Source organism: Macrosteles quadrilineatus, unplaced genomic scaffold (genome assembly GCF_028750875.1).
Source record: "Macrosteles quadrilineatus isolate MER2022 unplaced genomic scaffold, UCM_ALF_1.0 Scaffold_2__2_contigs__length_208266976, whole genome shotgun sequence".
Classification (NCBI taxonomy): Eukaryota; Metazoa; Arthropoda; class Insecta; order Hemiptera; family Cicadellidae; genus Macrosteles; species Macrosteles quadrilineatus.
This window is the reverse complement of record NW_026542595.1, coordinates 76,796,710-76,821,624: the sequence shown is the minus strand read 5'-3', so window position 1 is coordinate 76,821,624 and position 24,915 is coordinate 76,796,710. Positions and strand designations below refer to the sequence as shown.

At 33.9% G+C, this 24,915-nt stretch overlaps 1 protein-coding gene across 1 annotated transcript in view; it reads left to right on the top strand.

The window, feature by feature from the left end:
* The window catches only part of LOC128984447 (uncharacterized), a 92,782-nt gene that overhangs the window by 62,586 nt on the left and 5,281 nt on the right, over positions 1-24,915 (top strand). The window contains exons 2-4 of the mRNA XM_054403767.1: positions 8,804-8,908; positions 10,201-10,302; positions 18,852-19,019. Coding sequence (XP_054259742.1) covers positions 8,804-8,908; positions 10,201-10,302; positions 18,852-19,019 — 375 coding nt within the window. The remainder of the gene's footprint in view (positions 1-8,803; positions 8,909-10,200; positions 10,303-18,851; positions 19,020-24,915) is intronic.

Here is a 24,915-nt window from a genome sequence, read left to right as displayed (position 1 = left end):
GAAATCAGGTTTCAACGCAGAGAAGATAATAATGATCAACTTAAAAATGCATAAATCAGGAGTGAACATAATGATCCTCAAACAGATGACAATGCTTCAACAGATGTTCCTCGCAAATTAGCCAGAACAAGAAAGCAATGAAAAAGACTGGACTTATGAATCAAATTTAGGGGGGAAGAAACTGTTGTATCTCTATGTTTCAAATGCTATGCATTTAATATTTTAATCATCTGTTGGTTGAAAATGTGATTCAATTAATGTAAATAAACTAGTGACAAAATAAGTCTCATTTTTCAACTTACATTTATTTAACTATTTATTTCAATATATATAAACTTACAATATATAACACGTCCCTACTTATATCCTATTTTATACCGGAAGCACCGGCCATTACATTTTTATAAGTAGAACTGGAGTCGAAATTTACTTGTTCATTAATCAGCTTATTTATAGTTTTACATTTTTCTCGATTGTTTTTCTTCAGACGATTGATTTAAAAATGTTTTTTTCCAAAATGGCCATTCCGCTGGTTTGAAGGAAAAAGGTTCAGGCATTCTTACTTGTGTATGAGCCATGATAGACGTTGATAATGGTAGATGCCATAAAAGTTGTTAGTTTGTTTGTACAGGTAAACAAAAATATTGTCTGTATAATACATAAAAAGCTGAATCAATCAAAGTCTTTGGTCACCCCAAACTACGCAAATAAAGACTGCGCCATGTATTAAACCCATAAAAATAAGAATATATTACAATAAAAAAACTACTACAAAACGTCCATAAAGACATTCTTCTATTGAACGGAACCAGCTTTTCATTAATAAGATACTTTTTCGGCTTTTGCTTTGGCGTTAAATACTATTCTACAATTGAGAAGGGTTGAGTGAGAAACTCCCACTTGAAGTCGATTTCACGAACGCACGAGGCTAATTTAGTAAAAAAAAATTGACTTAAGTATTGCGATTGTACAGGTTGTACTCGATTGCATGCATGCATCGTCAGCATCGATCTCGTATCATAATGGTGTGAAGTTCTTACATACTCGTATCTTCCGTTTTCTTCTTTAACCCATTAGTGCATAAAGTTTCAACTTTTGAAAAACAACTTTTATTTTCATGAATGTTGTTTATTAGATGCTAAATAACATGTAAAAAATATTCAAAAAAATATCCCATGTAAAATTTGCAAAATAAAGGCCGTCCCATATATGGGACGCTATGCCCAGAGGCTATCCTGATGTCTCTTTGCATTTTGTATCTCTACAGTGCTGTTTACATCTTTATGACAGTTAAGGTAAAAAGAAACATGTAGTAAATTTTTTATCAATATGTTTTGTTTATTTTGTGTTATAAAAATACAAAAACTATTTTACAAAGTAGTTATTTGCCTTTGAAAGCAGCATAAAATGTCTTTATAACATTTAATTTATTTCAAATTTTTGAAAATAGTGAAGTCTATATAGTTAACCAAAAAGTCCTTTATTGTTGAAACCTGAGTTCTTCTGGCTTATGTTTATCCCTGATTGTTTGAGTGGTACTCCATGAAACACTTCGGGTGAAGCCCCACGTTGCACTTTGAACAGACACATTTTGCCTTCTTTTTACAGTTAGCACATCTTCTTTGGGTGGCAATCTCAACAGGCCAGTGGTTCAGGTTATCTCTACGCACATCTTGAAGTGGCTTTGGGTATGATCTTCCCTGGCTTGATGGTGTTCCATACTTCCTTAGAAGCGTCAAAGCCAAATTTCTCCTGAACCTTAAAAGTTGGCCAATAGCAGTGTCAGGGGGAAGAAGTTTTTTATTCAAAATCCAAGCGTTTGACACACTTACGTCAAAAAGGTAGACAAAGATTGGCCACCACCATTTTCTTTGGCGCATTCTAGTTCTGTACGCTGCTACATTTTGATCCATAATGTCAACTCCTCCCATCCCTTTGTTGTACGATGCGAACAAAGTGGGTTGGGGTACTTGGACTCTAGCTTTTTTTTCCCTCGACCATCTTTTAACTGTTCCAACAGACATGTTTTCAAAATGTGTAGCAGCTGTTACTACACTGTTGTCAGCCCACCTAACTAACATGACATTTTCAGCCGTACGAAAATCAAATGATCCTCTACCTTCTTCCTGCAATTCCTTTTGGTTTTTTAAGGGGCAATACTGCACCCGGTCTGATCTCAATGTTCCCGTGGCACAATAACCTTGTTCAGCCAGGTGTCTTATTAGAGGTACCGAAGTGAAAAAGTTGTCAATGAAAATTTTGTAACCATTGTTACTCGGGATTTCAGCCTGTTTGAGTAGCTGTACAACAACATCACCTCCAAGCCCAAACAAATTTTCACGGTCAGGGTTCTTTCCACAGTATATGTCGAAAGAGATGAGGTAACCACTCGAAGAGCATATTGCCCAGTTTTTAAACCCAAAGCGTATTGGTTTGCCCCTAATAAACTGTTTGGCATAGTGTTTCCCATAGTATGGGATCATACTTTCATCGACAGATAGCTTCTCATCTAATCCTCCGTGATTCGCAAAGGATGTGTTTAGTGCATCAATTATGGGCCTCAACTTATAAAGCTTATCATCTGGATTCAAAGTGGTATTGTCATTTAAGTGAATAAAGCGGAGTATTTGTTCAAATCTGTTACAGCGCATGCTCTCAGACAGTAGTTTTGGAACATCATCTTCTCTTGACCAAAACATCCTTTTGTTAGGATATTTTGCATATCCTGACATAAGCATTCCACCAAAAACTACTAATAGTTCCTCTTTTGTTAGATTTAGGTTAACATTTTTTTGTGATGCATACAAGTTGCTTTGCTCACATATAAATTCAATCACTTCATCAGAAAAAAACAACGAAAAAAATTCCAAAGGACTTTCGCATTCCATTGCCTCATCTGAGCATGGCAGTGGTTCACATGTTATGTTTTGCATAAAAGCAGGCTCATCTATTTTCCATTGGTTTACACGAGCCTGCTTTAGTTCTTCAGCCAATTGTTTCTTTGTCTTTTTTTTACCATTCTGTTGGTTTTCATTATTTTTGATCGTGTTGGTGGTTGATGCAGGGACCTTTTTATTTTTTTTTTTGGAGGGCGGTTCAGGGACATAATCAGTATCACTTAGGCCTACCTTTTTATTTTTATTTTTGGGGGGCGGTGCAGGGTCATCAGGGTCATCATCTGTGTCACTAAACACAATAGGGGGGGTTTTCCTATTGACTTTCCTTCGAAGAGGTCTCAGTGAGATTTTATTGTCTGAACTAGTAATTAAAGTAGACGTACTTGGTTGTGGTTCCTCGGCTTCATCCAAACCTACGACATTACTATCCGTAGGGACAGTCTGAACTTCGTATTGTGGTCCTTTCGCATCCTGCAAACCTGTATCGTTGTCATCTTTAATGGCAGTCTGTACCTCGCAAACACTGTTCAACAGGTTTCGCCCAAGATGGTTAAGGTTTCCTTCGTATTCATCATCGGACTTGTCACTATCAGCGTCGGTGTCGGCCCCATCATTTGGTGGAACGACGTAGATGAGACGCTGCAAACCATCATTGTAAGCCTCCAACTCTTCTAAGATTTCGTTGACTGAGTACCTGTAAACAAAGTTTTGCTGTAGTAAGGGTATAAAATAAATGGTACCAACATATGGCACAAACTTTCTCCCATGATATTCTTAGTAAAAAAATAAGTTTTTTGATTATAACTCACGAACGGATTAAGTGTTGGGGATGTAACCTAACCCAAACTAACCAAACCTACCCTACCCTACCCTAACATACCCTACCCTAACCTATCTGTCAAAGATCAGACACGTACCTGATGTAGGCCGCATACCATACTGTAGCCGAAATTCTAACGGATAGATTACGTTAGGTTAGGTATTATTAAGTATTTTTAAACACAATCCATTTCCACTCTAGGCCGCATACTATACTGTCCCCCGGAAAGGCATTTATTTGTTTGTTTTTTCGTAAGAAATAAACTTAAAAACTAAGGTCTATTAGCAACACATTGTTGTCTAGGCGCATAGCGTCCCAAATATGGGACGCTTAAGAAAACATGACTATAGAAACTGTTGAAGTTGCTGAAACTACTAAACCAAAGTACAAAAGTAATCAACAACTTGTTTAGAATGTAAAAGCATAGTTTATAACTATTTTATTACCGCACATAAAACACAATAAAATGTACTTACCCCTCATGCGTAACACGAAAATTAGAGCTTGACATTTTCACATGTGCAGAAGTGAGGTTATGTTAGCAGTGAAGAACAATGTGCTGTCTCCCACCACTAGCACCTACAGGAACAAGTGATGCCAACGTATACCACACCAAACATAAAATATCCCTCCTAGACTTTTTTTTTTCAGCGTCCTTTTTATGGGACGTTATGCACTAATGGGTTAATGTTTAGTCCATTCCCTTGAAAATGTAAAAAATTTCTACAGTGTTAGAAACATGAAAACACTTAAAAATAATTTATAAATAAAAAACCTTTTTAGTTTTTAATGTGTGTGGATGTTAAATCTATTTCAAGCATCTATATCAGATTAAGACAGAGGCATGTGGGAAATCTAAGGTTTATTTGAGTTTCTTTTCATTACTTATGTATTAGATTGAATGTATGGCCTACATACTAACTATAAATATATCAATGTATTTACTTTATTGTTTACTTAATAGAATAGTAAATAAATAACAATTGACATTATTAACAAACACCTTTATATCTTCAATCAGATTGTTTATCTTTATTTTAAAATGTTTGTTTGTATAAAAAATCTCATGGGAGCTTAACCTGTCCCTCTTAACCTCTGCTCTTCGAACTGTCAAGTTTAAGTATTGACAGCTGACTTAAATCAATTGATATATTTACATTCTTTCAAAATGTAAACATGGAAAATTTGGAAGCCCATGGGGCGTAGCCCAAGGGAAATATGAAAATTAAATGATATAATATTGCATTGTCATCCATTTGTGAGCTATGGTTCAAGTTTCAAGTCTATAGCTCATCGGGAAGTATGAAAATTTGCAAGAAAGCGAACTAATAAAAACAAGCCCATGGGGCGTAGCCCAAGGGAAATATGAAAATTAAATGATCTAATATTGCATTGTCTTCCATTTGTGAGCTATGTTTCAAGTTTCAAGTCTCTAGCTCATCGGGAAGTGGGTATAAAATTGATTGCAAAATTTGTACCGGACAAGAAAGCGAGCTAATAAAAACGTTTTAAAATACTGAAAAAGCTTGCGAGTAGAAAATATATATATTTTTTAAACAACGAACTTTCAATGCAAAGTTTGTATGTACTCATTCCGAATTCTTGGGAGACCATCTTTTTTGAAACATTGGGAAGACAATATAAAAACTTATTTTATCGGAACGGGTGTTTTATGTGTGTAAATTTGTTTTGAACTTCTATATTCACCACTGGCAAAGACAGTTTATAAACAAGTTTAGATTTCTGATCATATTGAACTTGCAATAGAATAATTTTGTTTCGAACAAATGCTACGACTTTGTAAGAGGGAAAACTTATACTTATCATCTGAGAAACAAGATAGATTTTTCTTTCCACGTTCTTTTCGAATGAACACTACTACTTATAACTAAAATATACAGGGTTATTCAAAATGAATGACCCAGTTATAACGGTTTATAACTTTAAAACTATTAAACTTACCGCTATAAAACACACATCAAACGAAAAAGCAACTCAGAGTTTACGCCTTCCAAAGACACATCATTTAACAAAATCGATCCAACAGAACTGTAGATTTAATTGTACAAAGTTAAAAAGTTATCTCCAACTTTTTTTACCACTAGAAATTTGGAGGTTACTTGACGTTTTTGCAAATAACTTTTAAATGGTGAGGAAATCGACCAAGTGGAAGGTATTATTCCGAAAGAGAATACAATTTCCTACAATCTACCATTGTGCATTTTTTGAAAATACTCAAGAAAAATCCCAACCAAAAATTGCCTCAAAATGAAAAAAAAAAAAAAAAATTAAAATCCCCCTCTTCAATGTAGACAATAAACATAGCAAACATTAAATTTCACACTTTTTATTTTAAGCCAAATTTAGGCTACATTTATTGAGTATTTTCAAGATATGCGTAATATTAGATTGTAGGAAATTGTATTCTCTTTCGGAATATTACCTTCCACTTTGGTCGATTTCCTCACCATTTAAAAGTTATTTGCAAAAACGTCAAGTAACCTCCAAATTTCTAGTGGTAAAAAAAATGGTGATTACTTTTTAACTTTGTACAATTAAATCTACAGTTCTGTTGGATCGATTTTGTTAAATGATGTGTCTTTCGAAGACATAAACTCTTTGAGTTGCTTTTTCGTTTGATGTGTATTTTATAGCGGTAAGTTTAATAGTATAAAAATTATAAAGCATTAAAAATGGGTCCATCATTTAGAATAACCCTGTATTTTAGGCAAGCCTTTATATAAATGTGTGACTTTATATTTTGTTGTGTTGATGTACACCACTGCAAATTATTATACTTTTGGTGACGATACAGTTTAATTAAAAAAAAACTATCTCTTTGTTTGGTATTTTGTTGTCTTAATTGAATGAATGATAAATCGTAACGGAAACAGAGACCATTTTCCAAAATGCATATGTGACTTGTCTATATTCAAATGTATTTATACGTTTACTCTACTGTACACTTAGTAATGCTATCCTCCAGTAAACAAAATTGTTTTATCAACCACAACTAGTTGAAACTCCGTACATTTCTTAGTTTGACGTTCTGTTCACGGTTTGTCACTTAATCCTTGTTTCATTCCTCATTTATTTCGATTTGCCCTTAATTCCTTCCAACCTTTTGAGCATTTCGCCTACACTGATAACCTGTATTCAAATTTCAAAAATACAACCAGTTTTTCAAGTCGAATGCCTGTAGTAATGCTTATAGTACAAGGTAATGCTAAAGTTGGTAAATAAATAAACACAGTACAGCATATATATATGTACAATAAATAATAAACAAATAACTAAATAACAAACTTGGTCCTATAAATTGAACTATCAATTAAACCTAATGTACTTTAAATAGACGAGATTTTTGTACTGACCCATTAATTGAGTTTTTATTATACATGCCAACGGCAGAGCCATTTAAAAATAAGTAACAAACAGTTTCCAACTTATAGCAGAAAATCAATGTGACAATCGATGAACAATAGAAAAATCAACAATAAATAACAATAAAAATAAATAACAATATAGATACATAACAATACCCATAACAATAAATATGTAAATGAATATAATGAATCACAAAAAGTTAAAAATAGCGTAAGGCTGAATACTAAAAAAAATGGATGATGGTGAGACAATGCATCGACAAAAGTTCGATTAAGGAATTGCATTTCGTTGCTCGCCAAGGACAGTGAGGAACTTTCTTCGAGCTAGTTTGAAGCCGTCGAAGAAGAAATCCACTGCGCCTGACACCGTGTTTCCCAGGCGAACACTAGTTCTGCATAAAGATCAAAACATATCTTTAGTAACATGAATAAACACATCATAGTACAGGGTGTTGTTAAAAGAATGCCGGGATTTTAAATGGTAATTGCTTGGATACTATTCAAGGTAACTAAACGTTTTATACGTCAAATTGAAGCTAAAATAACTAAGTTTTGTTTCCCGTGCAGCAAGGGAGGAAACTTTGACCTTGGTACTTGTAAAACAGTTTCGGCGTGATAGGCCGCTATTGTGACTCATATGCCTGACGCCAGTCGCCAGTACGACGTTTGCGGCGCAACAGTAGGCACAGATTGTAATCTGTAGTTCTCAGAGGTTATATCCATTGCAAAATTTAATAAATTTAAATATACTTGATGATAAAGAAACATGAAGCTGGTTTAATGAGTTTTGTGGCACCGAAGTGTTTTGAAAAGACATTCACCCGGCCGGCTAAAAACAAACGATGACATAGTCGAAGAAATCCGACATTTCTGCATCATAAGCCCGAACAATCGATTGCCCGACGAAGTCTTCAGTTTAAAAAACCTAAATTGGTCACTTTATGTTGTTATCTATAAAAGATAGAGTCTTTGTATCGAAAAAAAAATCAGTTAAGACATCAGATAAACATTCCAATCGCCCTAAGCGTACAGACTTTGCCAGTTTTACGCTCATTTAAGATTGATGCAATCTGAATGTTATTATATCATTCCGAATTGTATGAACGAATGAGAAAAAAACTTTATCCTTTTCCCTTCAATTTGACGTTTAAATCGTTTAATTATCTTGAATAGCCCCTGAGCAATGACCGTTTGAAATCCCGGCATTCTTTTAAAAACACCCTGTATAACACCCTGTATGATAAGATCCATTAGCAAAGGGTTCACCTTAGATGGCCATAAAGGGAGATATTTCAGTTCCACAATAGAGCCAACTTTAAGATGATACTATTCAAATCAAGGAAGACAACATTGGGAAACCTCGTCCAATGCAACTGAAATAACCATGATTGTTCCATTTTTCAGTACAATTTATTAATAGGTTACGTTGCGTTTGTCCAGGCAAGTGCGTGGATCGTAGCCAGCATAGTATGGGGTAAGCCGGTAAAGTGGGATGAACTTTACTGATAAAATTTGTGACAGAACCCGAACCCACGACATCGCTACCATGGGAACGGCGTTGGTGGTGATACTAACTTAGCCATCTACTCACCAATATTTAAACATTTTATAAAAATATAATTTTAGCGAAGACATCACAACATAGTTAGTTGTGATTCATTTCAATTAAGCTTTTACTCATTGTTACTATGTTTATGCAGGATTTCAAGATGGAGGAGCCAAGTCCAGGAGGATCCCAGGGTTGTTTCCTCGACCTTTCGTTGGCAGAAGCAATCCTTCCGCGACATGGCTGGTTGACCTATCAGGTAGATAAACGTGACTTAATGCTACGGCATGACAAATAATACTTTCCCATTAATAAAGAGTAAGACACTGCATTAAAACCTTTCATAATATTTACTGTTACTTGAAAAGTTGCAGGTGTACCTCATTCTTTACTTTTGCCTTTTTAGGGGGTTTTCTCTAGGGATACGTGGGATACCTATCATAGGGGTTTAGCGAGATATGAAAATAAATTAAAAACATTTATTGCTGTAATTTGTAGGTACTATAAAGAAACTTTGGGGTTAAAACTTGAATAGCACAAAACCTAATATTAGTACATCAGTAAACCTTTCTAATATTGGAAATCTTTACGTTTATCGCGACAGAGGATGATCTCTAGTAATTGAGGGGAACCTCGCCCTCAGCGCAGCGCTTAAGTCGGGTGATTTGTTTTTCATTTGTTTAAGCTTTAGATTTGTTTAAATTTATACCTCAATCTTCTACGAACGGAGTAAAGCAATAATTAAAATGTCACGGAGACTGTTACACGATGCAAATGATTAGCGTAAAAATGGTTTTGCTCTCCTTAACACACTTTTGATGATTTAGGCCTACGAATGTCGATGCAAACCCAAAGGTCGTTATACCTATCCTTAAACTATTTTCTCACAGTCTCCTCTTCTATTCTCTTTTTCCAATTTGTTTGGCAACTTGAATCTTTTTTTATTTTTTTATTCCTTATAAAAATAACACACTTTTGATGATTTAGGCCTGCGAATGTCAATGCAAACCCAAAGGTCGCTATACCTATCCTTAAACTATTTTCTCACAGTCTCCTCTTCTATTCTCTTTTTCCAATTCGTTTGGCAACCTGAATCTTATTTTCTTTTTTTATTCCTTATAAAAAAAAATATTAATTTATTCTTTGTCGAAATTAAGCTCATAAGATATAGCTGTAATCTGCATAAAATCATAACATGTTTTAAATTATACATATACTGCAAATATTTTTAATACCATTCATTTTTAAAAGGCTTAAGAGTTTTTATTCATATTTTGCACAAAATTAGTGGTCATTATGATAAACATTTTCACAGAATTTCAACAATGTAGCTCAAGCAGTGAAGGAGTTGTGAATGTTTTTGTATAAATCACGTACAGATTGTAAACGAAATTAGGTAGGACACATGTTATGTTACATTTTTTGTTTCTTTTGGCATGCTGAATAACGTGACAAAGTTGTTCATATGGTCGCAAGGTATCCTATATTTCAGTTGCACTGGCTTACTGATTTTTAGGTTTTTATCACTATATGTTTTACTCGCTGTTTCAGACTTGGGTGAAAATGATGGGAAGCCCAAAAGAGGGGAGATTTCCGGCCTGTTCGCCTACCCGAGGGTGGGGCGCAGTGGGCCGGACTCTCTAATACAAACAGGTAACTAACCACCGACTCTTGCGATTTCTGTAGTTTTTGTTGTAGAGATACAATAATTAGACACGAGAATCAAGGCAATACTCTAATTTATATCTCAACTTAAAGCACATCATCTGCGTAGCTAAATGGTTATAGTGCTCTCCTTACAATCAGGTTACCAGTTCAATGCTGTGTCGAGTCATAAACTTTTAATGGCTCGTTGGCTGGACTTATCTGTCCTTGATAATCTGGATTTTGGTAAAAATGGTCCTGGCTAACGAAACAGCTGGTTGTTTCATGAGGTTTGCAGGCTTGTACTTGTTGGAGAATCACATGGTAATCCGGCTAATGATTGAGGATTATACTTGTCTCAAGATAATAAAGAAAAAAATTGATTTAGTGAAGTGAAGAACAATAAGATAAATTGCTTAAGTAATAAATAAATAATAATAAATGAATAAATTGATAAGTTTCTGTGTACATACTCCGTCACTTAAAGGGTATCGGTATATACAAACACTAAAGGCTTTGGTCGGAAGAGCCGTCGGCCAGGTTGGCATCACATTGTACATAAAACAAGGAACATTCATCCCTAAAATTATTATAAATTTTGTAAATAATCTTTAAATAACTTATTTTTTATTTTATTTTTTAAATACAAACAAAAACTGGTTATCTCAAATAATACAACTTAGTTTATAAGGTTAAAAAAAAAAATTAAATTTTCCACCTTGTTACAAATACATCATAGCAGATGTAAGCAGTTTTAGTTGCAATACTATTGCGTCCCATGGTCCCATTCCACTCGTTTTTCTAGATTTCTATCACGCTGTTTTAAGATGAAAAATATCGAACCCCTGTTTAATATGCTTTAAATCTAAAGATGGACTTCTTTAGATGCAAATATTTAAATAATACATTATTGAATATTGCGTAACTGGTGTGTGCGATACAGTCGTGATTTAACAATATGAAACAATCAAACAGGATCAACAAAGTTATCTTTGTTGGAAAAACATATCAGTCCTGTGTAGTTTCAAGCTCACAAAGGATGTCCGTGATTAAATAACTTGGGAAAACGTTATTAGTGGAACCAGATCGCAGCTCATGCTGTGGCAATATACGTGTTCTCCGTCATGAATAGAGCCCCTTCCTTCGAATTTTCATTGATGTAGCTATCCTAAAACTTAGAGAATAATGTATCACTTCAGTAATATAATAGTTCTTTTAATAACTTTTTGTTTTGTTGCCATTACAGACCAAAATAAACTATTTGACAAACACAAGTGTGAATATAAAAACAATCTATACTAATATACAGGGTGTTTTTTTTTTAACTTGCATCTTTATTTATGTAAAAACCGCAATAGATAGAAATATGCAGTTTGCGGGAATCATCTATTGACGTAGGGGGCCCAATTTTTTTGAATTCAACGTTACATTCACATACCCCCCCTTTCCCCCCTGCCCCCAACTTATTTTTTTAAATAGCAAGGTACCCCTTGTGACATATCAAATGAAAGAGCATGAAAAAAGAAAATGTTTGATGAAAAAAAATTAAAAATCGGTTCATAAATTTGCGAGATATTTCCCCCCCCCTTCCACGGAACTTGATTTTTTTAAATAGCAAAGTACCCCTTGTGACATATCAAATGAAAGAGCATGAAAAAAGAAAATTTTTGGTGAAAAAAAATTTAAAATCGGCTTATGAATTTGTGAGATAATTCCCCCCCATTTTCCCCTACCCATAACTTGTTTTTTAATAGCAAGGTACCCGCCCCTGTGACATATCAAATGAAAAATAAATTTCACCAAAAATTTTCTTTTTTCATGCTCTTTCATTTGATATGTCACAAGGGGTACTTTGCTATAAAAAAAAATCAAGTTCCGGGGAAGGGGGGGGGAATATCTCGCAAATTTATGAACCGATTTTTATTTTTTTTTTCATCAAACATTTTCTTTTTTTATGCTCTTTCATTTGATATGTCACAAGGGGTACCTTGCTATTTAAAAAAAATAAGTTGGTGGCAGGGGGGGAAAGGGGGGAATGTGAATGTAACGTTGAATTCAAAACAATTGGGCCCCCTACGTCAATAGATGATTCCCGCAAACTGCATATTTCTATCTATTGCGGTTTTTACATAAATAAAGATGCAAGTTTAAAAAAAAACACCCCGTATAAAAATGAGATGGTGTGTGTTTGTGTGTGTGTGTGTGTGTGTGTGTGTCTGTCTGTTACTTTATAACTTAAGAACTACTGAACCGATTGAAATAAAATTTTGAATGAAGGTAGCTTATATACATGTTTAACATATAGGCCTATTCCTGTTATTATATTCCCCTTGGGCTACGCCCCATGGGCTTCCAAAGTTTCAATGTTTACATTTTGAAAGAATGTTAAATAGAAAAAAATAAAATATTAGTAAAATGTTAAATAGTGCTAATAGTAAATTGTTAGTATTAATTGAAGTCAGCTGTAAATACTATATTTTGGCAGTTCAAACAGCAGAGGTTAAGAGGTACAGCTCTTGCTCCCAAGATTCATAAGTTTTATGATTATGAGAATAGTTTGATTAATATATTTATGAAAATATACTTATTTTTATGGAAACAGAAGGATCATTACAATGTATGATATTTTCGAATGATTTTGATTTGGTTGCTTTATGTTTACAAATTTGAACTGATAAACAAATGTTTAGATCGGGATTTTAATAGATTTTAAAAACTAAGAAATATGAACTGGTGCAGTTTAAAAAATTTATTTGACTCAATGTTTACAATTTTATTTGTGTTTTAATTCAATTTACAAACTAAATTTCAACTATACCTACTTTTATTCTGTCCAGAGGTAACTACTAATTATATTTTCTTCTATCATCTACTTCATATTCGCTTTTTATAAAATTTACATAAATCTCCTTAGTAGTTGTATATTTACAACACTGCTTTAATTTGACTATGGAGAATATCACAAAACTAAACTGTGGGCAATTCACTTTTGTATGTAACGAAATAAATGTTTATTAAAAAAATAAGTAAGCTTATCATTTGAAAATTGAATCGTATGGGTACATTTCGTACTAGGTAGCCTTATAAGTTAGCCTAGCCTTAAAGAAAGATATTTTTGAAACAGAGAGTTTCAATTGAGTAATGTTCCTGAAAACAAAGGGGGAATGTGTAACTATTTTATACAACAGAATTCAAGATCAATTTTTTTCGCTTCAGTGTCCTCTCCTTTGCGAAGAATGGGTACCTGTAGGCTAGGTCACAGTGTGGTCTTAAAACAATTTCATAGTTATTTTCATTTTTTGTCGGTCTATAAATCACAATTTGGTAATCCTCGGTTATTACAGTTCTGTTGCTATACTCATTAAGCGAAACTTGCAAAACTTCATTTGATGGAGTTTTATTCGGAGTACAAAATAATCTTTGTAGCATATTCCCAGCAGTAGTGAGGTATCTCAAAATATAAGACATGACTAAGTTACTATGCCACACTGCCACACAGTTGTTACGCAAGTTGTATTTTAACTTTTGTAATTTTGTAATATTGTAACTTGACTAAGGTCGTCTGCAAGATGGCGCTGGATAATGATTCCGAATGTAAGGAGTGTGGAAAAGTAAATTAGGAGGTTGATGATGCAGTGTGTTGTGACGGTTTCTGTGGTGGATGGTTCCATATAAACTGTGTGAAAATCAGCAAAGAAAACTATAACGCTATAAATAAATTTCATGAAGCTAGCAAGTGGTTGTGTAAGGACTGTACCGGCCACATTGAAAAAGCCCGGGACTACGAGTTCTCTGTTCAGGACTATCTCAACATGCATGATATGGTAGGAAAATTATTTTCCATCGTTAAAGGACTCTCTATAGTTCAATCACGCATAAACCACTGGACGGATTGGGCTGAAATTTGGCATGATGATAGCTTACATTCCCGATTAACATATAGGCATATTCTTATCTCAAAAATCCTTTCGGGCACCGCCCCAGTGGCTCTGTAATGCCCCATGTTAACCTTATGAGTATTCATATTTAAAAGGAATTAAAGAATTTAGTCAGCTGTTTCAACTAAAAAAGTTGGTTCTATGATATGGAAAAGCATTAAAAAGTTATTAGATTTACCAACAGGGTGCAGTACTATATTTTTTTGCATTTATGAAAACAGCTTATTTGAACTAAGCAGCAACAAAAAACTGTGATTCGCAATGAGAACTGTCAAAGTAGGATTGTTTACAGTTACGTTTATGTTTTTCATTTCATGAATAATTTGTGATATTTTGCGAATTGTTGACAATTTATTTTTCTCTATTGTTTAGAGAACATTATGGCTATGGTAGATGTGTAATACTATAGAATACTGTAAATTTAAAAAAGCAAATTTTATCAAACTGTGTCCTCCCTTATTGCAAACGCAAAGCTTGAGTATAACTGCAATAAGCATTTTATACTTATATTCCAACCCCGTACGAAGGATGGGTACTCTGCTAGTGTAGCCATAAATTTAAAACTCCTACCTTCAAATCATCGATTTAACTGTCCTAAAACTTAAAGTTGTGCTACCAGTTCTAACCAAACTAATTTCCAGCATGATTTGTGATCAACCCAGCTGACAAACACTGTTTTGAATATAAAAACTATAACATTTATTTTTTACTATAGGTAAGATTCACTTACTTTTGCCTGAAGGTGTCAGATGTTAACATATGCTGTACATGTTTCGAGCTACTTACAGCTCATCTTCAGCAGCATTCTTGAATTAAAAAAATCACATCAAACGATGTTTGTCGACTATTTACAGTTTATATATACACACACGAACACACGGAAATATATACAAAGAACATACACGCGTTTTGCAGTTGTAGGTACCGTAAACATGTTTGCGTACGCACGGTTAAATGAAGATAACCTCGACCGGGCGACATTTGTAGGCCTACTGAGGAACTTGAACTTGAACACAGGAGAGTGACGTCACGGTATCAGCTGACTGGCGGTTCTTATTTCCAGTTTTGTTATCTACATCACAGAACAGCTGATAGGCGATTTTGTCTGAATATTCCTCTCTTTTATTTAACATAGTTTCATTGCCGTGTCCTCTCATATGTTGGAAAATAAATAATTCCTCCCATACTTTTGCTTTGTTTTTTTGGCCACAACTTTTTAAAACACTTAATGATTTTTCAAAATCAATTTTGTGATCCTTATTACTCTGAAGATGTTGAGCAACAATCGACGTTGGATTAACTTGCTTGGTGGCATTGTGTTCCTTGAACCTTTGATAAAATGACCTATTGGTGTATCCAACATATTTTTTGTCACATTTGTCGCCATTGTTGCATTGAATCAGATATACCCCTTTATCCTGTTTTTTATCTATTGATTGTTTCTGCCCTTGTATAGGTTTTCTGTTGAGTTTGTAACCAGGCTGGAAACCATTATTTTTAAAAATATTGCCGATTGTTTCAGAAAATTTGTTTACATAACAGAGAGGGATATATTTTTTATTTACGGAATGATCTTGTGGTTTAAGCAGGTTGTGCTTTGCTTTCCTAATTAAATTGTCAATTAATTGAATATCGTAGCCATTGTTGAAAGCAATTTGCTTGATTATATTCTTTTCTTTTTCGAATTCACGGGAACAAAGGTTATATGTGAGAAGTCGGTAGACCATAGATCGGAATGCTGATAACTTATACTGATATGGATGATTGGAGTTTTTAGGTATCACTAGGTCAGTTTGTGTTGGTTTTCTGTAGATGCCAAATTCATAGTTACTATTGTTTACTTTGGTTATTTTGACGTCTAGGAAGTTTAAATAGTTGTTGTCTTCCAATTCCATTTTAAATTTGATGGAGTTATGAATGTTGTTCAGATACTTTAAGAAAACATTTGCCTGTCGTTTAGTTCCTTTAAACACAATAAACGAATCATCAACATACCTCCTGTAGAATTGAATTTTACGGTGGCGGGGGTTAGTTGGCGTTAAAATGTTAGTTTTCTCAAACTGTTGTAAATAGATTTCAGCTAGGAGAGCCGACAAGGGGCCACCCATAGGCAGTCCTTTGGGGTTGCAGTATGTCCACAGAAAACCAACACAAACTGACCTAGTGATACCTAAAAACTCCAATCATCCATATCAGTATAAGTTATCATCATTCCGATCTATGGTCTACCGACTTCTCACATATAACCTTTGTTCCCGTGAATTTGAAAAAGAAAAGAATATAATCAAGCAAATTGCTTTCAACAATGGCTACGATATTCAATTAATTGACAATTTAATTAGGAAAGCAAAGCACAACCTGCATAAACCACAAGATCATTCCGTAAATAAAAAATATATCCCTCTCTGTTATGTAAACAAATTTTCTGAAACAATCGGCAATATTTTTAAAAATAATGGTTTCCAGCCTGGTTACAAACTCAACAGAAAACCTATACAAGGGCAGAAACAATCAATAGATAAAAAACAGGATAAAGGGGTATATCTGATTCAATGCAACAATGGCGACAAATGTGACAAAAAATATGTTGGATACACCAATAGGTCATTTTATCAAAGGTTCAAGGAACACAATGCCACCAAGCAAGTTAATCCAACGTCGATTGTTGCTCAACATCTTCAGAGTAATAAGGATCACAAAATTGATTTTGAAAAATCATTAAGTGTTTTAAAAAGTTGTGGCCAAAAAAACAAAGCAAAAGTATGGGAGGAATTATTTATTTTCCAACATATGAGAGGACACGGCAATGAAACTATGTTAAATAAAAGAGAGGAATATTCAGACAAAATCACCTATCAGCTGTTCTGTGATGTAGATAACAAAACTGGAAATAAGAACCGCCAGTCAGCTGATACCGTGACGTCACTCTCCCGTGTTCAAGTTCAAGTTCCTCAGTAGGCCTACAAATGTCGCCCGGTCGAGGTTATCTTCATTTAACCGTGCGTACGCAAACATGTTTACGGTACCTACAACTGCAAAACGCGTGTATGTTCTTTGTATATATTTCCGTGTGTTCGTGTGTGTATATATAAACTGTAAATAGTCGACAAACATCGTTTGATGTGATTTTTTTAATTCAAGAATACTGCTGAAGATGAGCTGTAAGTAGCTCGAAACATGTACAGCATATGTTAACATCTGACACCTTCAGGCAAAAGTAAGTGAATCTTACCTATAGTAAAAAATATTAAAGGTGTCAAGGCTGATATAAAATTAATAACATTTATGGAATATATTTTTTAATGTATATTGAAGTTTATTGATAGCGTTTAAGAACCTTGTTGTTTTTCCGAAGTTCAATATATGAATGTGACCTAGCTAGTCCATTTACACCTCTGATTGTATGAACTACTCCACATGTGGCTGTTAAGGGCAACGTCATTTAAGCTAACCTACGATGACAGCATTGTTTAACTATTATCATCAACAATTAAGGTATTAATCTTTCGTATGGTTTCCTATCTTAACAACTCGTCTTCTTGTTGATTTAAATTGCGTTTCGAGTAAAGAGAAAATAGTAGGGTATACATATCTGAATAAAAAAAATATATATATAGGGTATTCAAAACAGCATCAAACTTTCACAGAAAATGCCGCAAATTTGAAATCAATGTAATGATTTAAATCCTGATTTCACCAACATGTTTGTATTAACAAGAGCTTTAACATTATTTACAATGTGACTTATATTTGGATTTGTCAAAATTGTGATATTTGAACCTCTGGTTTTGGTTCATCCTGCATTTAAATGGCAATGAAAATATTTTAAAGTAATTCCTTGGGATTGGTTTATTGGGAAAATCTTTCATTTCACCTCTGTAGGACTAACAGTTTGACTGAAATTAATAGTGGGTGTTTAACAGTGATTTACCCTGTATATTCTCTTGTTTATAAACACGTTACACATTACCTAATACAGGGTGTTGAAAATGTCTGGAACCAACATTATATCCAGCTAGGTGAGTGGTTAAAGAAAAACAACTGATATTTTGTGTACGGATATACTATGGTTTTACCTATCTTTTGGTGCCTTATGAAATTTTTTACCACTTATAGGGAACGTCCTGTGGAGGATGCAGTAAAAAGTTTTAATGGAAGCCTATGGTAAATGATACATAATTTTAAAAGCCATTTTTTTCTGAGTAAGGAGCCACAAGTTTCATCTCAAAAGGACCACCCTAGCAAAAATGGCGACTGTTCGGATAGCAATGTTTTTAAATTTCAAACAGTCGCCATTTTTGCTAGGGTGGTCCTTTTGAGATGAAACTTGTGGCTCCTTACTCGGAAAAAAGTGGCCTTTAAAATGATGTATCATTTGACATAGGCTTCCATTAAAACTTTATACTGCATCCTCCACAGGACGTTCCCTATAAGTGATAAAAAATTTCATAAGGCACCAAAAGATAGGTAAAATTATAGTATATCCGTACACAAAATATCAGTTGTTTTTCTTTAACCACTCACCAGATATAATGTCGGTTCCAGACATTTTCAACACCCTGTATAAGAACTTGTAGCTAATAAGCACGTAAAAACTCTTGTTTGGCTCTTTGTACACAGCAGATCTACCCCAAGTGCCGCACGGTCTGCCGGGAGGACGCTACCACATGGCAGCCAAGCGAGACGGTGACAGCAGTACGGGTCTGTGGTTTGGTCCTCGCCTGGGCCGCAGCAGCAAGAGAAACGACCCCGGACACGAGTCTCCGTGGGCAGTCATCGCTGTCAGAGGTACGAACCTCTACAGAGATAAAATATTCTTCAGTTTTTACTATTCTCTTTTATCTCTAAAAATATTTTTTACCCTCACTCATTTGATTTACAATAATTATTGTATTTATTATTTAAAAACTGCATCTTTATCTGGTGAACGCAAATTTTTAAGTAGTTAGAAAGAATGAAAAAATTGTTTGCATATAGATATAAAAAAAAGTTAAATGGTAAGTGCCTTGGATTTTTTATTTTAAAAATTGTAGTTAAGTCTAAAAAAATATTTTAGCCACCATTTTTCCAATATGGCCGCCAACTTTGATTTTTCTTATGGAACACTTTGTATTTTACGATGTATTCCGGTAGAAAATGTAATTTTAAGACAATTTTACTCTTGTATTTTTCTTCATAAACATAACCGTTTCAAAGATAATAATGGTTAAAGTTGTGACATTTTGAATAGTTTTCGAAAAGAAAAACAGCTGGCACACTTATATCATTTACCCTGTATGCGTAACTCAACAGTGTCGTTTGGTAAGCATGATTTGTTCAAAATCTGTGGTCGAATGTAAGCAATTTGCTACTCTGATGATGTGTTTAGTCCACTCTACAGTCAGACATTATTAAGGACAATTCCATTCAGACTAACCAACAGGGACAACAGTGTCTATCCATCGTTTGTTATTAGTGTTCTGGTTACTATTGGGAAAATATGTTACGTGATTTTGTGAAGGCTGGACCACTGTTGGATTACTTAAATCAAAGGAAACATTAACAATTAATTGATATATTTTCAAGTTAAGTTGTTTCACTTGAGGACGGGATAAATTGTCAGATCCCGAAACGTTGTGTATGGTATTTTACCATTGTGATGGAAAATGTCCGCAATAAACCTTTAAATAACAATTTTAGAATTTGTTACACAGTTTTTAAAACTTTTGCGATACAAGTAAAGTGAAATTAGTCTTTGAAAAACATTTGCTTATTCAAACTGTACTTAAACAGACTGAACGGAACATTAGAAACGTAATTGGGTTTCATAAATAACGTCTTAGTTTTCCCCGCTTCAAAATCCTACTTACGTCATTGTAATTTTTGTATTCAGATAAAACTTCTTTAATAAAATTCAACATGTAACGTGGGATTTTATATATCCGCAATTTTTGGGTTGGATGCGACCTTTAATTTCAAATACTAAGTGTTATAATTTTATATTAATTTATTATCGTCATTAACAGTTTAATTTTACTATGATCTCACATGGAATTTACCTTTAGACTTCTCTCTTACTTTGGTAAGTTTTTAACGTATTACAGCCATCAAGCTCCTAGTTAGAATTCCACAACTCTAAATAAATGATACTTTTGTATAGTTGTGGCTATTACAGGAAAAATGGCTACATATGTATTATGTCGTGCTGTACAATTCTTTGAAACGTGGCCTAACTTCTACATATTCAAAGCAGAACTGCACTTGCATAAAATCGGTGCTCTTGTAAGATTTTTTCCAAACATTTACACAACACTGTGTGTGGTTTCCGCATTCCTAGGACCTGTTGAAAATCAATTGAAGTTATCTTGTAATTGTTATTTAACCGTAGACTTGTTAACGTTTTGGGAGAGGATCGCTGATGTGTTCCTCCTTTAAGAACGATTTTAAAAATACTGTACAAGCATGTTTTAAATCGTTATTTCATTGTTTAACCTACTGTTGAAATAGGACATTCATTTTCTGGATTCTAGTGACAATTACTAGCTTCACTACAACCTACACTTTGCCTTCCTTATCCAACCTAACTTCAAAACTCTTAAGGCAGGCGCGAACCTGCATAAAGTCCGTCCTGTCTTCCCCACATCCCTGAATAAGGCCAGGGCCACAATCCGCTATCTGCCCCCAACATTTAAATTTTTACTCGTGAATTTTAACTGTACGAAACTTTACATTTTAGTGATAGAACGATGATTGAACTAAAATATAAGCTTTTTTAGGTATTGCTGTTGATATTGTTGTCTCCCTTGACTTCTATTACGCCTACCTATATTTTATACTAGCTGTTGTACCCGTGCTTTGCAACGGGAAGAGGACACAAAATAGAAACATTTCAATTTTTACATCTGTTGCATATAATAGTTACACATTCGCCAACGCTTTCAGAAACAAAATTCAACTTTTATAGCCTTAATAGAAACGTTTAAGTTATGACTTTTAAATCTGGTAAGTAGTGGATACCACCATTTTGGTTTTGATTAATTTTAAATCTTGTGTAGAAAAAACTGAAAATAAATAAAAAAATATGAGAAAAAACTGACCAAATCTTCGAATAAATGACATACATGATTTACCTTCATCTCCCTCAATTACATATCTTTTAATTTATTATTGACATCTTAAATTCCAATTTGAAGTTGCGAAAATACTATTTATTAAATTTAAATGAACATTTTTTTAATTTCACTCTTCTTTATAGTTATTAAATCACAAATCCTTCCATCTTCAGTTTCTTCACTCACAATAAATCATTAGCAAAATTAAGTCAGCTGTTATAAACATTAGAAATATTGCTGTGCCTTATCAATACAGTCTTATGAAATATTAAAGAAACTATATCTATAGGTACTATAAAAAATGTCAAACAAATAATTTAGCATTAAAGACAGCAGATAAAACTAATATGATTATAAAAGCATCAAGGACTAAAAAATGTAGTAGCAAGTACAGTATATGTTTCATTGCATCTCTGATTCACTCTACAAAAATATCAACAAACAACTTAATATACAAACCAGTTCTTTTAATCAGTTCCATGTCCATTGTCTTTACATTTTCACACTTACCATTAAGCAAACATAGTAACAGATATTGCATTGATTTTAGAAACAAAAGAACACTGTGTACTGCTTAGTTTTTTTATTTTCCTTGGTTTAATTTTATCAGTGACGTGGCAAATCACAAATAATAAATTTATCAATTAAATTAATGTGAACTGAAAGCTATGTTAAGATAAAATAAGAGTATTTTGTATTACCATTTGATAATTTAATATAGTTACACATATACAACAGATTTTAGAAAACAAAAATCAACGACGTACAATTAGTTATTCATGATATTCTTTAGTTTAATTTAAGCATAGGTTTAGCAAAACACAATAACTTAATTTACCTAAATATGCATATAAAAAACAATGTGATGTGCAAGTTATGGTAAGTTAATCTAACACATGTTAAGCAGTTAGAATTTATTTAAAGTAGCCTCCAAATTCATACAAAACATCTATATACTGTATTGTTTTTTTCATACTATTTCCATGAAAACATATCAATAACATTATTTTCATAACTTAGACGCTTTAAAAAATCCAAAGCAGAGCTGGAGTTGATACAGCAACGGTTATAGAATCTTTTTTTCTATAATCATTGACATAGTTTTAGAATAAATAATCCATGATAAAAGGTTAGATTAAAATAAACCTACCTCATAGTTATGGAAAATATTACATTTCATTTCTTTGTATCAGCTGTCTGAAATTGTGAAATATGCAGTTAAGCAGTTCTTCTTGTTTACATTTAAATGTCAAAGCAAATGTAAACAAACATTGTAAGTGTTCTCATCGCAGCCATGGAGACCTATCAATATTTACTTTTAAAATGTTCACCTCAGAGCTTTTAAAGCCAAAGGGGCAAAGCCTACGGTCAGTATCGAAATGTGAATGATCCTATAATGGTCCTTGGTATGGTAGGTATATTTTTGTAAAATTTAAGCCCAGTTGGTTTAGGAGTTTTTGCACCTATTAGTAATACACATACAGATACCATTAGATTTTTATATAATAGTATAGATATATTAGTAAATTAGCCCTTATATACATTTCACTAGCCCTTAACAGATAGCGGTAATGTATGCCGTTACTTGCATTATTTAAACGGGTTGTAAAAGTCACTGGCAGTGGCAAAAAACTAAGTGTGGTAGGCCGGAGAATTCAGGTTCTTGAAAATGTATTCAGCCAAATATCCCCGAAATTGCTTGGATTATCCGGAGTATTTTGGAACTGTTCCCAGGATGTTACGCCAACGACGCTCAATGTTGGTTGAATGCAACAGGTATTCGGGTCAAAAAAGTTTTGCTATGGTTGACTGTTAAGTACTTAAACCGGCTTTTAAGCTAATGATATGTGCGCCAGCAATGTGTGATTACAATTGAACCGGGTTGGACCAACACTAGTCTTACTAAAATTGTCCTGGTACGGTCAGGTACTGGGATACAGTATCAAACCTTGATACCTCTCGTAACTCCACCGAGCATCCCACTGTCCTTTCACGATCCTGCCACGGTTATACTTACGATTGCCGAACTTGGCCTGGCCGATCTCGACTACATAATCGGGGTCACCGATAATTGAACCTGGTTGGACCAACACTAGTCTTACTAAAATTGCCCTGGTACAGTCAGGTACAGGGATACAGTATCCAACTTTGATACCTCTCGTAACTCCACCGAGCATCCCACTGTGCTTTCACGATCCTGCCACGGTTATACTTAACGATTGCCGAACTTGGCCTGGCCGATCTCGACTACTCAATCTGGGCCACCGATCTTTGCTCTTTTTTTATTGTGATGGAACTGTCAAGAAATGAAGTTTTATAACGTATTAACAACTTTTATTTTAGGAATAAATGTTACAAACTGAATTATTTGTAAATACAAAACAACAATAATCTCCAGACGATCTCAATAATTACCAAATCAATTATAAAGAATAACAAACATATAACATCGACAAAGAGATTTTTGGCACAATGAAATTTTTAGTAAATATGTATTTTTGGGTTTGACGACTTTGTCAACATAGAAAATGTAGCAGAATATGAAGTCACGCCTGACGGAAGGCGCAATACCAAGCTTGACCAGATATATCTCAATTGCAACAATATCGCTAAGTTGGTGCCTGGAGGAGACATGCCCGAAGAAAATGTGATCTTGAATTAAACTTTGATCGTTCGTATATGACATTTTTCTGTCAGTAAATCAAAGGCTTCTGTTATAGATTCATATGAGGCTTTGTCACCTTCTGAGAGGTGTGCTGTTGATAAGATATCCTCAGAATCAGGCCCCATACAGTAAATCAAGCAGCTTACTTGTTTTACTTTAGGTTCATTGTCCAGTCCTGATGCAATTCTTTACCTTTCAAACCGCTTAAACCACTTTTCCCATAACTCTGGATATTTATAATCAAAAGGTTCAGGAGGTTAAAACATGACTGATGTATTTCTATTTTGCTGCAGTCTTGGTTCTAGAACATTTAGTGTTTCTGATGATTGATTTTACTGTTTCCTCTGTTGGATAATCTATTGTTTCTTGGCATATAAAAAATACCCCCGCCGCAGCAAACCTGCAGACTAAGCGAATTTCAACTTGTCTGATTACATATTTACTAAAATACTTTCATAAATAAGACATATTTATTCCCAATTTAAATAACATTAGATATAACGAGTGCTTAGGTTTGCTGCTGCGGGGAAGGTAAACAGTGTTTTTAACCAAACAACAATAGTATAGGATGAAATAAATAAGTTTGCCAAATTTGATCAACATATATCCATAAACAAGTAAACTACAACAGTTTTCATTTTTTCCATAAGAATAACATGGGAATTTTAAATTTGCATTTTTGGAATTTTCTCCGTGACCGTTTGGCATACAACAATGCTTCAATATACTAAATTATTTATTTTTTTAAGCTCTACAAAATGGTTGGGAAAGAAATTCTAAAATTTTATGTTTTTAGGGTCAAAAATGGGAAAACCCCATTTTTACCCCATAAAACCCCCCATAAACCCCTGTTCCCATGGTCCGATTATGCTGGATCGCGAACTCGTTCGAATAAATGTAGGTTTACATGTTTGTGCCAAATTTCATC